The 12,311-nt window shown below is 54.5% G+C and overlaps 1 protein-coding gene across 1 annotated transcript; it reads right to left on the bottom strand.

The window, feature by feature from the left end:
• Positions 1–219: 219 nt before the first annotated feature.
• LOC140355544 (pancreatic secretory granule membrane major glycoprotein GP2-like) lies at positions 220–11,908 on the bottom strand. Its single transcript, XM_072440167.1, has 8 exons — positions 11,797–11,908; positions 11,522–11,721; positions 11,310–11,438; positions 8,003–8,190; positions 7,778–7,929; positions 5,147–5,392; positions 4,468–4,621; positions 220–309 (listed from the first exon to the last, which is right to left on the bottom strand). The coding sequence occupies exons 2-8, from the start codon at positions 11,655–11,657 to the stop codon at positions 220–222; spliced, it is 1,095 nt and encodes a 364-aa protein (XP_072296268.1). The 5' UTR covers positions 11,658–11,721; positions 11,797–11,908.
• Between the last annotated feature and the right edge of the window lie 403 nt (positions 11,909–12,311).

The raw sequence follows: 12,311 nt of genomic DNA, 5'->3' as shown, positions 1-12,311 counted from the left end.
GATTCATTTTTTTGGATAAAATGCATGTGATCAAAAACATTCGTGGAAAAGATAAAGAAAACAAAAGTGGTCGCAGAGGCGTTTTCACCGCAGCGTTCTCCATGTGGCCCTGGGAGCAGAGACAGGATGAGAACCCTGGCTGAGGGTGAACGTCACATGTCAAACTGAGCCTGTTCTGACCCGTGTGTCCCGCCCCGTCCCGCCCCGTCCCGCCTGGTCCTAGTTGGTCCAGGACATGGAGATGAGGCCCGGGTTGGGGTCGGGGTTGGGGTCTTTGTAGAGGGACCGGCGACGCCTGCTTCCACACTCCTGTCGAACAGAAAGAGCAAATACTCATGTTACTGCAACTGAACTTACTTTGAGTATATTTAAAAATGACCATAATTGAGTATAATTTGACCATTGTCATTCATATGAGTCATTACTGGTTCTAGTTATATGAAACATGTCGGCTCAAAGAAAAAGAGTGGTACAGGGGTGGTTGCAGTGGGGTGGTTGCAGTGGGGTGGTTGCAGTGGGGTGGTTGCAGTAGAGGTGGTTGCAGTGGGGGTGGTTGCAGTGGGGGTGGTTGCAGTGGGGTGGTTGCAGTGGGGTAGTTGCAGTGGGGTAGTTGCAGTGGGGTAGTTGCAGTGGGGGTGGTTGCAGTGGGGGTGGTTGCAGTGGGGTAGTTGCAGTGGGGGTGGTTGCAGTGGGGTGGTTGCAGTGGGGTAGTTGCAGTGGGGGTGGTTGCAGTGGGGTAGTTGCAGTGGGGGTGGTTGCAGTGGGGGTGGTTGCAGTGGGGGTGGTTGCAGTGGGGGTGGTTGCAGTGGGGGTGGTTGCAGTGGGGTGGTTGCAGTGGGGTGGTTGCAGTGGGGTGGTTGCAGTGGGGGTGATTGCGGTGGGGGTGGTTGCAGTGGGGGTGATTGCGGTGGGGGTGATTGCGGTGGGGGTGGTTGCAGTGGGGGTGGTTGCAGTGGGGGTGGTTGAAGTAGGACGGTTGCAGTGGGGGTGGTTGCAGTGGGGTGGTTGCAGTGGGGGTGATTGCGGTGGGGGTGGTTGCGGTGGAGGTGGTTGCAGTGGGGGTGGTTGCAGTGGGGGTGGTTGCAGTGGGGTGGTTGCAGTGGGGTGGTTGCAGTGGGGTGGTTGCAGTGGGGGTGATTGCGGTGGGGGTGATTGCGGTGGGGGTGGTTGCAGTGGGGGTGGTTGCAGTGGGGGTGGTTGAAGTAGGACGGTTGCAGTGGGGGTGGTTGCAGTGGGGTGGTTGCAGTGGGGGTGATTGCGGTGGGGGTGGTTGCGGTGGGGGTGGTTGCAGTGGGGGTAGTTGCAGTGGGGGTGGTTGCAGTGGGGGTGGTTGCGGTGGGGGTGGTTGCGGTGGGGGTGGTTGCGGTGGGGTAGTTGCAGTGGGGGTGGTTGCAGTGGGGGTGGTTGCAGTGGGGGTGGTTGCAGTGGGGGTGGTTGCAGTGGGGGTGGTTGCAGTGGGGTGGTTGCAGTGGGGTGGTTGCAGTGGGGTGGTTGCAGTGGGGGTGATTGCGGTGGGGGTGGTTGCAGTGGGGGTGATTGCGGTGGGGGTGATTGCGGTGGGGGTGGTTGCGGTGGGGGTGGTTGCAGTGGGGGTGGTTGCAGTGGGGGTGGTTGCGGTGGGGGTGGTTGCGGTGGGGGTGGTTGCGGTGGGGGTGGTTGCGGTGGGGGTGGTTGCAGTGGGGTAGTTGCAGTGGGGGTGGTTGCAGTGGGGTGGTTGCAGTGGGGGTGGTTGCAGTGGGGGTGGTTGCAGTGGGGTGGTTGCAGTGGGGTGGTTGCAGTGGGGTGGTTGCAGTAGAGGTGGTTGCAGTGGGGGTGGTTGCGGTGGGGGTGGTTGCGGTGGGGGTGGTTGCAGTGGGGTAGTTGCAGTGGGGGTGGTTGCAGTGGGGTGGTTGCAGTGGGGGTGGTTGCAGTGGGGGTGGTTGCAGTGGGGTGGTTGCAGTGGGGTGGTTGCAGTGGGGTGGTTGCAGTGGGGGTGATTGCGGTGGGGGTGGTTGCGGTGGGGGTGGTTGCAGTGGGGGTGGTTGCAGTGGGGGTGGTTGCAGTGGGGGTGGTTGCAGTGGGGGTGGTTGCAGTGGGGGTGGTTGCGGTGGGGGTGGTTGCGGTGGGGGTGGTTGCAGTGGGGGTGGTTGCAGTGGGGGTGGTTGCGGTGGGGGTGGTTGAAGTAGAACGGTTGCAGTGGGGGTGGTTGGTTGCAGTAGGACGGTTGCAGTAGGGGTGGTTGCAGTAGGACATTGCAGTGGGGGTGGTTGCAGTTGGGGTGGTTGCAGTAGGACGGTTGCAGTAGGGGTGGTTGCAGTAGGGGTGGTTGCGGTGGGGGTGGTTGCGGTGGGGGTGGTTGCGGTGGGGGTGGTTGCGGTGGGGGTGGTTGCGGTGGGGGTGGTTGCAGTGGGGGTGGTTGCAGTTGGGGTGGTTGCAGTAGGACGGTTGCAGTAGGGGTGGTTGCAGTAGGACGTTGCAGTAGGGGTGGTTGCAGTAGGGGTGGTTGCAGTGGGGGTGGTTGCGGTGGGGGTGGTTGCGGTGGGGGTGGTTGCGGTGAGGGTGGTTGCGGTGGGGGTGGTTGCGGTGAGGGTGGTTGCGGTGGGGGTGGTTGCAGTGGGGGTGGTTGCAGTGGGGGTGGTTGGTTGCAGTAGGACGGTTGCAGTAGGACGTTGCAGTGGGGGTGGTTGCGGTGGGGGTGGTTGCGGTGGGGAGGGTGGTTGCGGTGAGGGTGGTTGCGGTGAGGGTGGTTGCGGTGGGGGTGGTTGCAGTGGGGGTGGTTGCAGTGGGGGTGGTTGCAGTGGGGTGGTTGCAGTAGGACGGTTGCAGTGGGGGTGGTTGCGGTGGGGGTGGTTGCGGTGAGGGTGGTTGCAATAGAACGGTTGCAGTAGGGGTGGTTGCGGTGGGGGTGGTTGCGGCGAGGGTGGTTGCAGTGGGGGTGGTTGCAGTGGGGGTGGTTGCAGTGGGTGAGGGTGGTTGCGGTGGGGGTGGTTGCGGTGAGGGCGGTTGCAGTGGGGGTGGTTGCGGTGGGGGTGGTTGCGGTGGGGGTGGTTTCAGTAGGACGGTTGCAGTAGAGGTGGTTGCGGTGGGGGTGGTTGCGGTGAGGGTGGTTGCAGTGGGGGTGGTTGCAGTGGGGAGGTTGCGGTGGGGGAGGTTGCGGTGGGGGTGGTTGCGGTGGGGGTGGTTGCGGTGGGGGTGGTTGCGGTGGGGGTGGTTGCAGTAGGGATGGTTGCAGTGGGGTGGTTGCAGTGGGGGTGGTTGCAGTAGGACGGTTGCAGTAGGGGTGGTTGCAGTAGGACGTTGCAGTAGGGGTGGTTGCAGTAGGGGTGGTTGCAGTGGGGGTGGTTGCGGTGGGGGTGGTTGCGGTGGGGGTGGTTGCGGTGAGGGTGGTTGCGGTGGGGGTGGTTGCGGTGGGGGTGGTTGCAGTGGGGGTGGTTGGTTGCAGTAGGACGGTTGCAGTAGGACGTTGCAGTGGGGGTGGTTGCGGTGGGGGTGGTTGCGGTGGGGAGAGTGGTTGCGGTGGGGAGAGTGGTTGCGGTGAGGGTGGTTGCGGTGAGGGTGGTTGCGGTGGGGGTGGTTGCAGTGGGGGTGGTTGCAGGAGGGTGGTTGCGGTGGGGATGGTTGCGGTGGGGGTGGTTGCGGTGGGGGTGGTTGGTTGCAGTAGAGGTGGTTGCAGTGGGGGTGGTTGCAGTGGGGGTGGTTGCAGTGGGGTGGTTGCAGTGGGGTGGTTGCAGTGGGGGTGGTTGCAGTGGGGGTGGTTGCAGTGGGGTGGTTGCAGTGGGGTGGTTGCAGTGGGGTGGTTGCAGTGGGGGTGGTTGCAGTGGGGTGGTTGCAGTGGGGTGGTTGCAGTGGGGGTGGTTGCAGTGGGGGTGGTTGCAGTGGGGTGGTTGCAGTGGGGGTGGTTGCAGTGGGGTGGTTGCAGTGGGGTGGTTGCAGTGGGGTGGTTGCAGTGGGGGTGGTTGCAGTGGGGGTGGTTGCAGTGGGGGTGGTTGCAGTGGGGTGGTTGCAGTGGGGGTGGTTGCAGTGGGGTGGTTGCAGTGGGGTGGTTGCAGTGGGGTGGTTGCAGTGGGGGTGGTTGCAGTGGGGGTGGTTGCAGTGGGGTGGTTGCAGTGGGGGTGGTTGCAGTGGGGGTGGTTGCAGTGGGGGTGGTTGGTTGCAGTAGGACGGTTGCAGTGGGGGTGGTTGCAGTGGGGGTGGTTGCAGTGGGGGTGGTTGCAGTGGGGGTGGTTGCAGTGGGGTGGTTGCAGTGGGGTGGTTGCAGTGGGGTGGTTGCAGTGGGGGTGGTTGCAGTGGGGGTGGTTGCAGTGGGGATGGTTGCAGTGGGGGTGGTTGGTTGCAGTAGGACGGTTGCAGTGGGGGTGGTTGCAGTGGGGGTGGTTGCAGTGGGGGTGGTTGGTTGCAGTAGGACGGTTGCAGTGGGGGTGGTTGCAGTGGGGGTGGTTGCAGTGGGGGTGGTTGGTTGCAGTAGGACGGTTGCAGTAGGACACTCACCGGGACACACTTGCTCACACACAGAGACACTTCACAGTGCAGATAAACCTGGGCGGAGTCTCCACTGAACTTGAACATGCTGAAGCTGAAGGAGGCGGAGCTTCCCTGACCGTTCCCGCTCACGCTCACAGACGTGTCTCTGGGGTTTGGACAGCTGGACACACCAAAGCAAACACATCATATTCAAGTGTTAGTCGCACGTGCTCCTACTAAATGAACTAAAACGACTACTAATATGATAATTAAACCTTTATTTGGTCAATATTATAATTTAAAAAGTGCCCTTACATTGACTCATTCTTAGTAGTTTCATAGACCACTAACTTTTACTTCTATTTGAGTAACTTTGGCTACTCTACCCACCTCTGTACTAGGACTAAACCGGGACTAAACCGGGACTAAACCAGGTCTAAACCAGGACTAAACCAGGACTAAACCTGGACAAAACCAGGACTAAACCAGGACTAAACCGGGACTAAATCAGGTGTAAACCAGGACTAAACCAGGACTAAACCAGGACTAAACCAGGACTAAACTGGGACTAAACCAGGACTAAACCAGGACTAAACCAGGTCTAAACCAGGTCCAAACCAGGACTAAACCAGGTGTAAACCAGGTCCAAACCAGGACTAAACCAGGTGTAAACCAGGACTAAACCAGGACTAAACCAGACTCTCACCCGTTCTTGACCAGGTCGTATCGGGGCTTGGAGGTGGACAGCTGGTGACTGGTGGCCCAGCTGGACTGGACCACGATGGAGACCAGGTTCTGGTCCAGTCCCTCTGTGCTCAGCTCCACCCAGATGGGCTGGTTCAGCTTCAGCTCCGTCTCAGAGGCGATGGGTTGTGTCCGGCCCTTGTCCAGGTAAGACTTCATGGTCAGATTGTACTGCCAGGTTCCAGACGTGATGGTCTGCACCACCGAGCTGCACACAAATGTCCCACATGAGACTCAGGGACAACTCCAACACAAATGTCCCACATGAGACTCAGGGACAACTCCAACACAAATGTCCCACATGAGACTCAGGGACAACTCCAACACAAATGTCCCACATGAGACTCAGGGACAACTCCAACACAAATGTCCCACATGAGACTCAGGGACAACTCCAACACAAATGTCCCACATGAGACTCAGGGACAACTCCAACACAAATGTCCCACATGAGACTCAGGGACAACTCCAACAATAAGTCAAGTTTATTTGTAGAGCACACTTCATAGACAAGACAATTCAAAGTGCTTCACAACAGGAAAAAAATACATTAAAATCAAAAACAAAGAGTCCTGACTCTGGCACCAGCAGGAGGCCGGTCCATGTTTAGTCCTGACTCTGGCACCAGCAGGAGGCCGGTCCATGTTTAGTCCTGACTCTGGCACCAGCAGGAGGCCGGTCCATGTTTAGTTCTGACTCTGGCACCAGCAGGAGGCCGGTCCATGTTTAGTCCTGACTCTGGCACCAGCAGGAGGCCGGTCCATGTTTAGTCCTGACTCTGGCACCAGCAGGAGGCCGGTCCATGTTTAGTCCTGACTCTGGCACCAGCAGGAGGCCCGTCCATGTTTAGTCCCAACTCTGGCACCAGCAGGAGGCCGGTCCATGTTTACCTCCTGAAACTTTAGCATGTGCAGAGCTAACTTTAGCATGTGCCGAGCTAACTTTAGCATGAGCAGAGCTAACTTTAGGATGAGCAGAGCTAACTTTAGCATGAGCAGAGTTTACGTTAGCATGTGCAGAGCTAACTTTAGCATGTGCAGAGCTATCTTAAGCATGTGCAGAGTTTACGTTAGCATGTGCAGAGCTAACTTTAGCATGAGCAGAGCTAACTTTAGCATGTGCAGAGCTAACTTTAGCATGTGCAGAGCTAACTTTAGCATGTGCAGAGCTAACTTTAGCATGAGCAGAGTTTACGTTAGCATGTGCAGAGCTAACTTTAGCATGTGCAGAGCTAACTTTAGCATGAGCAGAGTTTACGTTAGCATGTGCAGAGCTAACTTTAGCATGTGCAGAGCTATCTTAAGCATGTGCAGAGTTTACGTTAGCATGTGCAGAGCTAACTTTAGCATGAGCAGAGCTAACTTTAGCATGTGCAGAGCTAACTTTAGCATGAGCAGAGTTTACGTTAGCATGTGCAGAGCTAACTTTAGCATGTGCAGAGCTATCTTAAGCATGTGCAGAGTTTACGTTAGCATGTGCAGAGCTAACTTAAGCATGTGCAGAGCTAACTTTAGCATGTGCAGAGCTAACTTTAGCATGTGCAGAGCTAACTTTAGCATGTGCAGAGCTAACTTTAGCATTAGCAGAGTTTACGTTAGCATGTGCAGAGCTAACTTTAGCATGTGCAGAGCTATCTTAAGCATGTGCAGAGTTTACGTTAGCATGTGCAGAGCTAACTTTAGCATGAGCAGAGCTAACTTTAGCATGAGCAGAGATAACTTTAGCATGTGCAGAGCTAACTTAAGCATGTGCAGAGCTAACTTAAGCATGTGCAGAGCTATCTTTAGCATGTGCAGAGCTAACTTTAGCATGTGCAGAGCTAACTTTAGCATATGCAGTGCAGAGCTAACTTAAGCATGTGCAGAGCTAACTTAAGCATGTGCAGAGCTAACTTTAGCATGTGCAGAGCTAACTTTAGCATGTGCAAAGCTAACTTAAGCATGTGCAGAGCTAACTTAAGCATGTGCAGAGCTAACTTAAGCATGTGCAGAGCTAACTTTAGCATGTGCAGAGCTAACTTAAGCATGTGCAGAGCTAACTTAAGCATGTGCAGAGCTAACTTAAGCATGTGCAGAGCTAACTTAAGCATGTGCAGAGCTAACTTAAGCATGTGCAGAGCTAACTTTAGCATGTGCAGAGCTAACTTAAGCATGTGCAGAGCTAACTTAAGCATGTGCAGAGCTAACTTAAGCATGTGCAGAGCTAACTTTAGCATGTGCAGAGCTAACTTAAGCATGTGCAGAGCTAACTTAAGCATGTGCAGAGCTAACTTTAGCATGTGCAGAGCTAACTTAAGCATGTGCAGAGCTAACTTTAGCATGTGCAGAGCTAACTTAAGCATGTGCAGAGCTAACTTAAGCATGTGCAGAGCTAACTTAAGCATGTGCAGAGCTAACTTTAGCATGTGCAGAGCTAACTTAAGCATGTGCAGAGCTAACTTAAGCATGTGCAGATCTAACTTTAGCATGTGCAGAGCTAACTTAAGCATGTGCAGAGCTAACTTTAGCTTGTGCAGAGCTAACTTTAGCATGTGCAGAGCTAACTTTAGCATGTGCAGTTAGGCACATGCTAACAGTTTTGTGTGACTTCCCACCTGTCCTTGATCCTGAGGACCACAGTCTTGACCTCGGGCTGGCTGTAGAAGCAGGAGAAGTCCAGCTCAAACTGGTCATGGCGAGTGACAATGCTCGTGGTGTGGTTCTGCAGCACCACTTTGTTCTTGAAGACCAGCTGGTTGTTCTCGCTCTGCCGCACACGTGCACCACAGTTAAACATGGACAACACATAGTCATACTATATTTCTGATGACCCCACTCACAGTGACCTCAGTCCCACACATGTCAACGCTGTCAAACTTAAAGTCCATCATGTGGCTCTCTGGGTTCAACTGGCCTGTGCAGTTTGGGTCGTTCAGACGTAAGTCCTTATAATGGATGCCTTTCTCAGCCAATAGGCACACGGCCAGAGAGAGGGAGGCCGAGTTTCGGTCACACACCGTTGGTTCACCTGGAAACACACATTTTCTCATCAGCCTGTACATTATTGCTGGTGATGTAAAGCTTTATGGGAATATGAATGTTTGGATTTCCTCTCAGTGTGAGGGGAGGCGGATCATTGCTATGACTATTCTTATATTCTAGAGTGACTTACACAATAACTGTGGAGGCTTTGCAGATCCTTAAGAAAGAACCCGAAGAGTGGAGGCAGAACTTAGAGCTTTATCTTAGTGAGCCCAAAATAAGTAAGTACAAAAACGGCCAAATAAAAGCCACCGATATGCAGCTTTTCAGCACCGATTATCTCTTTTTTATCGTGATAACTTTAGGCTGTAATGCCCCGGCCGACATCAGAGTCATTAGTGAGGCCATCTTCAGTGAATGAGGTCTAAAAAGAGCAGACCTGTGTGGCTTATGGTCTGCTCTGTGTGACGAGGCTTATGGTCTGCTCTGTGTGACGAGGCTTATGGTCTGCTCTGCGTGACGAGGCTTATGGTCTGCTCTGTGTGACGAGGCTTATGGTCTGCTCTGTGTGACGAGGCTTATGGTCTGCTCTGTGTGACGAGGCTTATGGTCTGCTCTGTGTGACGAGGCTTATGGTCTGCTCTGTGTGACGAGGCTTATGGTCTGCTCTGTGTGACGAGGCTTATGGTCTGCTCTGTGTGACGAGGCTTATGGTCTGCTCTGTGTGACGAGGCTTATGGTCCGCTCTGTGTGACGAGGCTTATGGTCTGCTCTGTGTGACGTGGCTTATGGTCTGCTCTGTGTGACGTGGCTTATGGTCTGCTCTGTGTGACGTGGCTTATGGTCCGCTCTGTGTGACGAGGCTTATGGTCTGCTCTGTGTGACGTGGCTTATGGTCTGTTCTGTGTGACGAGGCTTATGGTCTGCTCTGTGTGACGAGGCTTATGGTCCGCTCTGTGTGACGAGGCTTATGGTCTGTTCTGTGTGACGTGGCTTATGGTCCGCTCTGTGTGACGAGGCTTATGGTCTGCTCTGTGTGACGTGGCTTATGGTCCGCTCTGTGTGACGAGGCTTATGGTCCGCTCTGTGTGACGAGGCTTATGGTCTGCTCTGTGTGACGAGGCTTATGGTCCGCTCTGTGTGACGAGGCTTATGGTCTGCTCTGTGTGACGAGGCTTATGGTCTGCTCTGTGTGACGAGGCTTATGGTCCGCTCTGTGTGACGAGGCTTATGGTCCGCTCTGTGTGACGAGGCTTATGGTCTGTTCTGTGTGACGAGGCTTATGGTCTGCTCTGTGTGACGTGGCTTATGGTCTGCTCTGTGTGACGTGGCTTATGGTCTGCTCTGTGTGACGAGGCTTATGGTCTGCTCTGTGTGACGTGGCTTATGGTCTGCTCTGTGTGACGTGGCTTATGGTCTGCTCTGTGTGACGAGGCTTATGGTCTGCTCTGTGTGACGAGGCTTATGGTCCGCTCTGTGTGACGTGGCTTATGGTCTGTTCTGTGTGACGAGGCTTATGGTCCGCTCTGTGTGACGAGGCTTATGGTCTGTTCTGTGTGACGAGGCTTATGGTCTGCTCTGTGTGACGTGGCTTATGGTCTGCTCTGTGTGACGTGGCTTATGGTCTGCTCTGTGTGACGTGGCTTATGGTCTGCTCTGTGTGACGAGGCTTATGGTCTGCTCTGTGTGACGTGGCTTATGGTCTGCTCTGTGTGACGTGGCTTATGGTCTGCTCTGTGTGACGAGGCTTATGGTCTGCTCTGTGTGACGAGGCTTATGGTCTGCTCTGTGTGACGTGGCTTATGGTCCGCTCTGTGTGACGAGGCTTATGGTCTGCTCTGTGTGACGAGGCTTATGGTCTGCTCTGTGTGACGTGGCTTATGGTCTGCTCTGTGTGACGAGGCTTATGGTCCGCTCTGTGTGACGAGGCTTATGGTCTGTTCTGTGTGACGTGGCTTATGGTCCGCTCTGTGTGACGAGGCTTATGGTCTGCTCTGTGTGACGTGGCTTATGGTCCGCTCTGTGTGACGAGGCTTATGGTCCGCTCTGTGTGACGAGGCTTATGGTCTGCTCTGTGTGACGAGGCTTATGGTCCGCTCTGTGTGACGAGGCTTATGGTCTGCTCTGTGTGACGAGGCTTATGGTCTGCTCTGTGTGACGAGGCTTATGGTCCGCTCTGTGTGACGAGGCTTATGGTCCGCTCTGTGTGACGAGGCTTATGGTCTGTTCTGTGTGACGAGGCTTATGGTCTGCTCTGTGTGACGTGGCTTATGGTCTGCTCTGTGTGACGTGGCTTATGGTCTGCTCTGTGTGACGAGGCTTATGGTCTGCTCTGTGTGACGTGGCTTATGGTCTGCTCTGTGTGACGTGGCTTATGGTCTGCTCTGTGTGACGAGGCTTATGGTCTGCTCTGTGTGACGAGGCTTATGGTCCGCTCTGTGTGACGTGGCTTATGGTCTGTTCTGTGTGACGAGGCTTATGGTCCGCTCTGTGTGACGAGGCTTATGGTCTGTTCTGTGTGACGAGGCTTATGGTCTGCTCTGTGTGACGTGGCTTATGGTCTGCTCTGTGTGACGTGGCTTATGGTCTGCTCTGTGTGACGTGGCTTATGGTCTGCTCTGTGTGACGAGGCTTATGGTCTGCTCTGTGTGACGTGGCTTATGGTCTGCTCTGTGTGACGTGGCTTATGGTCTGCTCTGTGTGACGAGGCTTATGGTCTGCTCTGTGTGACGAGGCTTATGGTCTGCTCTGTGTGACGTGGCTTATGGTCCGCTCTGTGTGACGAGGCTTATGGTCTGCTCTGTGTGACGAGGCTTATGGTCTGCTCTGTGTGACGTGGCTTATGGTCTGCTCTGTGTGACGTGGCTTATGGTCTGCTCTGTGTGACGAGGCTTATGGTCTGCTCTGTGTGACGTGGCTTATGGTCTGCTCTGTGTGACGAGGCTTATGGTCTGCTCTGTGTGACGTGGCTTATGGTCTGCTCTGTGTGACGTGGCTTATGGTCTGCTCTGTGTGACGAGGCTTATGGTCCGCTCTGTGTGACGTGGCTTATGGTCTGTTCTGTGTGACGAGGCTTATGGTCTGCTCTGTGTGACGAGGCTTATGGTCTGCTCTGTGTGACGTGGCTTATGGTCTGCTCCGTTACACATCTGGAGCTGTTCTTACCAAAAGTATCGTTGGCTTGATATTTGGAGGCGAACAAGGCGCGGCAGAGGCACAATTCTTTGTCCCCTTGAATTCCACAGAACTCATGGTTTGCACAGAAAGTGTCCATGCACAGGCCCTGAGTGGAATCTGAAAGAGCAGCAGAGTCAGAGGAGCTCAAGACAAAGGGACAGGACCAGACTGTGGCCCACCGCACTGGGCCGGTAGCTCACCGCACTGGGCCGTGGATCTCCACTCGGGCAGAGAGACGTTTCCCATGGAGCAGGCCGTGGCGTAGGCCTCGTGGAAGCTACAGACCATGGTGTCCTCTGAGGGGTACTGGCACCGAGAGTCCTTGCAGGCCTTCATGAACGGGGCGGGGTCGACCGTGGAGTGACAGGAGGAGAAGAGTGAACCGTTCAGGAGGTCACAGCTGGTAAACAAACAAACAAACAACTTTTAACAACTGTCGATGTGAAGTCATCAAAGTGCCGGGGGAGGAGCTCACTGTTGAGTGACAGCCGCGCAGTCAGTGGACACGATGCTGTCGTCCTCATGCTGCACGTCACATCTAGAGCAGAGAACAGGGGCCAGTCAGCTCGGAACCGGCTTCATTTGACATAAAAGCACCTTTGTCCCACAGGGGGAGAATATAAACATGCAATAACAGACGATCTAACACATCTGGACATAAACGCTCTGATGGCCATGGTGGTCTAATAGCAGGTAAAGTCACTTGTATATACATTATAATATGTGCAATACGTGGCTATGGCCATGGTTAAGTGGCTGCACCTGATGATTGTCTATGTAGTTGAGCAACATGTGTCACGTCCCAGTTCAGAGATATTATAAAATCAGTTGTTCAGGTCAAAATGTCCATAACATAGTTATTTTTTTAGACCAAAACACATTTTCTCAACAGTTTATAAAGTCTCAGAAAGAGATTTGAAATAAAATGACACAGAACTGATTAGCCCCAAGCAGCTTTCAAAATTTTAATGATTTTTTTTCTTCTGAAAT

This window comes from Eucyclogobius newberryi, unplaced genomic scaffold, assembly GCF_026437365.1.
Source record: "Eucyclogobius newberryi isolate DKJ021-1_F unplaced genomic scaffold, fEucNew1.0.hap1 SCAF_111, whole genome shotgun sequence".
NCBI classification, from domain to species: domain Eukaryota; kingdom Metazoa; phylum Chordata; class Actinopteri; order Gobiiformes; family Gobiidae; genus Eucyclogobius; species Eucyclogobius newberryi.
The sequence above is the reverse complement of the archived record's forward strand: the minus strand, read 5'-3'. Positions and strand labels throughout refer to the sequence as shown.

What these genes read in the sequence shown, in the direction of transcription:
- LOC140355544 (XM_072440167.1), bottom strand. Translation starts at nt 11,657, where the DNA reads ATGAAGGCCTGCAAGGACTCTCGGTGCCAGTACCCCTCAGAGGACACC. An exon ending in TACGACCTGGTCAAGAACGG is followed by an intron (nt 4,622 to 5,146) that starts GTGAGAGTCTGG and finishes TGGTGTGTCCAG; the next exon opens with CTGTCCAAACCCCAGAGACA. An exon ending in GTGTGAGCAAGTGTGTCCCG is followed by an intron (nt 310 to 4,467) that starts GTGAGTGTCCTA and finishes TCTGTTCGACAG; the next exon opens with GAGTGTGGAAGCAGGCGTCG.